A 355-nucleotide genomic window follows, 5' to 3' on the forward strand; every position below is an offset into this window, starting at 1 on the left:
GCCCGCGGCCGCCTCGTACAAGCTGTCCTGGCGGATCTGCCCCTGGTGCAGATGGATGATCTGCCCGCTGCCCACGTACACTGCCCAGTGCGGCGGCGGGTGCTCCGACGGCCCCAGGTAGAGCAGCTCCAGCAGGTCCCCCGGCTTGCAGAGGGCAGGCAGGGCTGACACGGAGTAGACGCTGAGGTCCCCAGCCTGGGGGCCGCTGCTGACCTTGGAGAAGATGCATTCCTGGCCGCGGAAAGCGGAGAACTGGGTCTCGTTCAGCACCAGCTGGTGGTGGAGGTGGTGGGTGGGCGTCTCCTGGCCAGGGCTGCCGGAGCCCTTCACGCTGTACTTGGCTGGCTGGCCTCGC

The 355-nt window shown here is 68.7% G+C and overlaps 1 protein-coding gene across 1 annotated transcript in view; it reads right to left on the reverse strand.

The window, feature by feature from the left end:
• Nucleotides 1–6: 6 nt before the first annotated feature.
• The window catches only part of FAM84A (family with sequence similarity 84, member A), a gene marked incomplete at both ends in the record, with an annotated part of 672 nt that continues 323 nt past the window's right edge, over nt 7–355 (reverse strand). Inside the window, 1 exon segment of the mRNA XM_010142896.1 lies at nt 7–355. This exon segment is cut by the window's right edge and continues 20 nt beyond it. Coding sequence (XP_010141198.1) covers nt 7–355 — 349 coding nt within the window.

This window comes from Buceros rhinoceros, unplaced genomic scaffold (assembly GCF_000710305.1).
Source record: "Buceros rhinoceros silvestris isolate BGI_N320 unplaced genomic scaffold, ASM71030v1 scaffold23599, whole genome shotgun sequence".
NCBI classification, from domain to species: Eukaryota; Metazoa; Chordata; class Aves; order Bucerotiformes; family Bucerotidae; genus Buceros; species Buceros rhinoceros.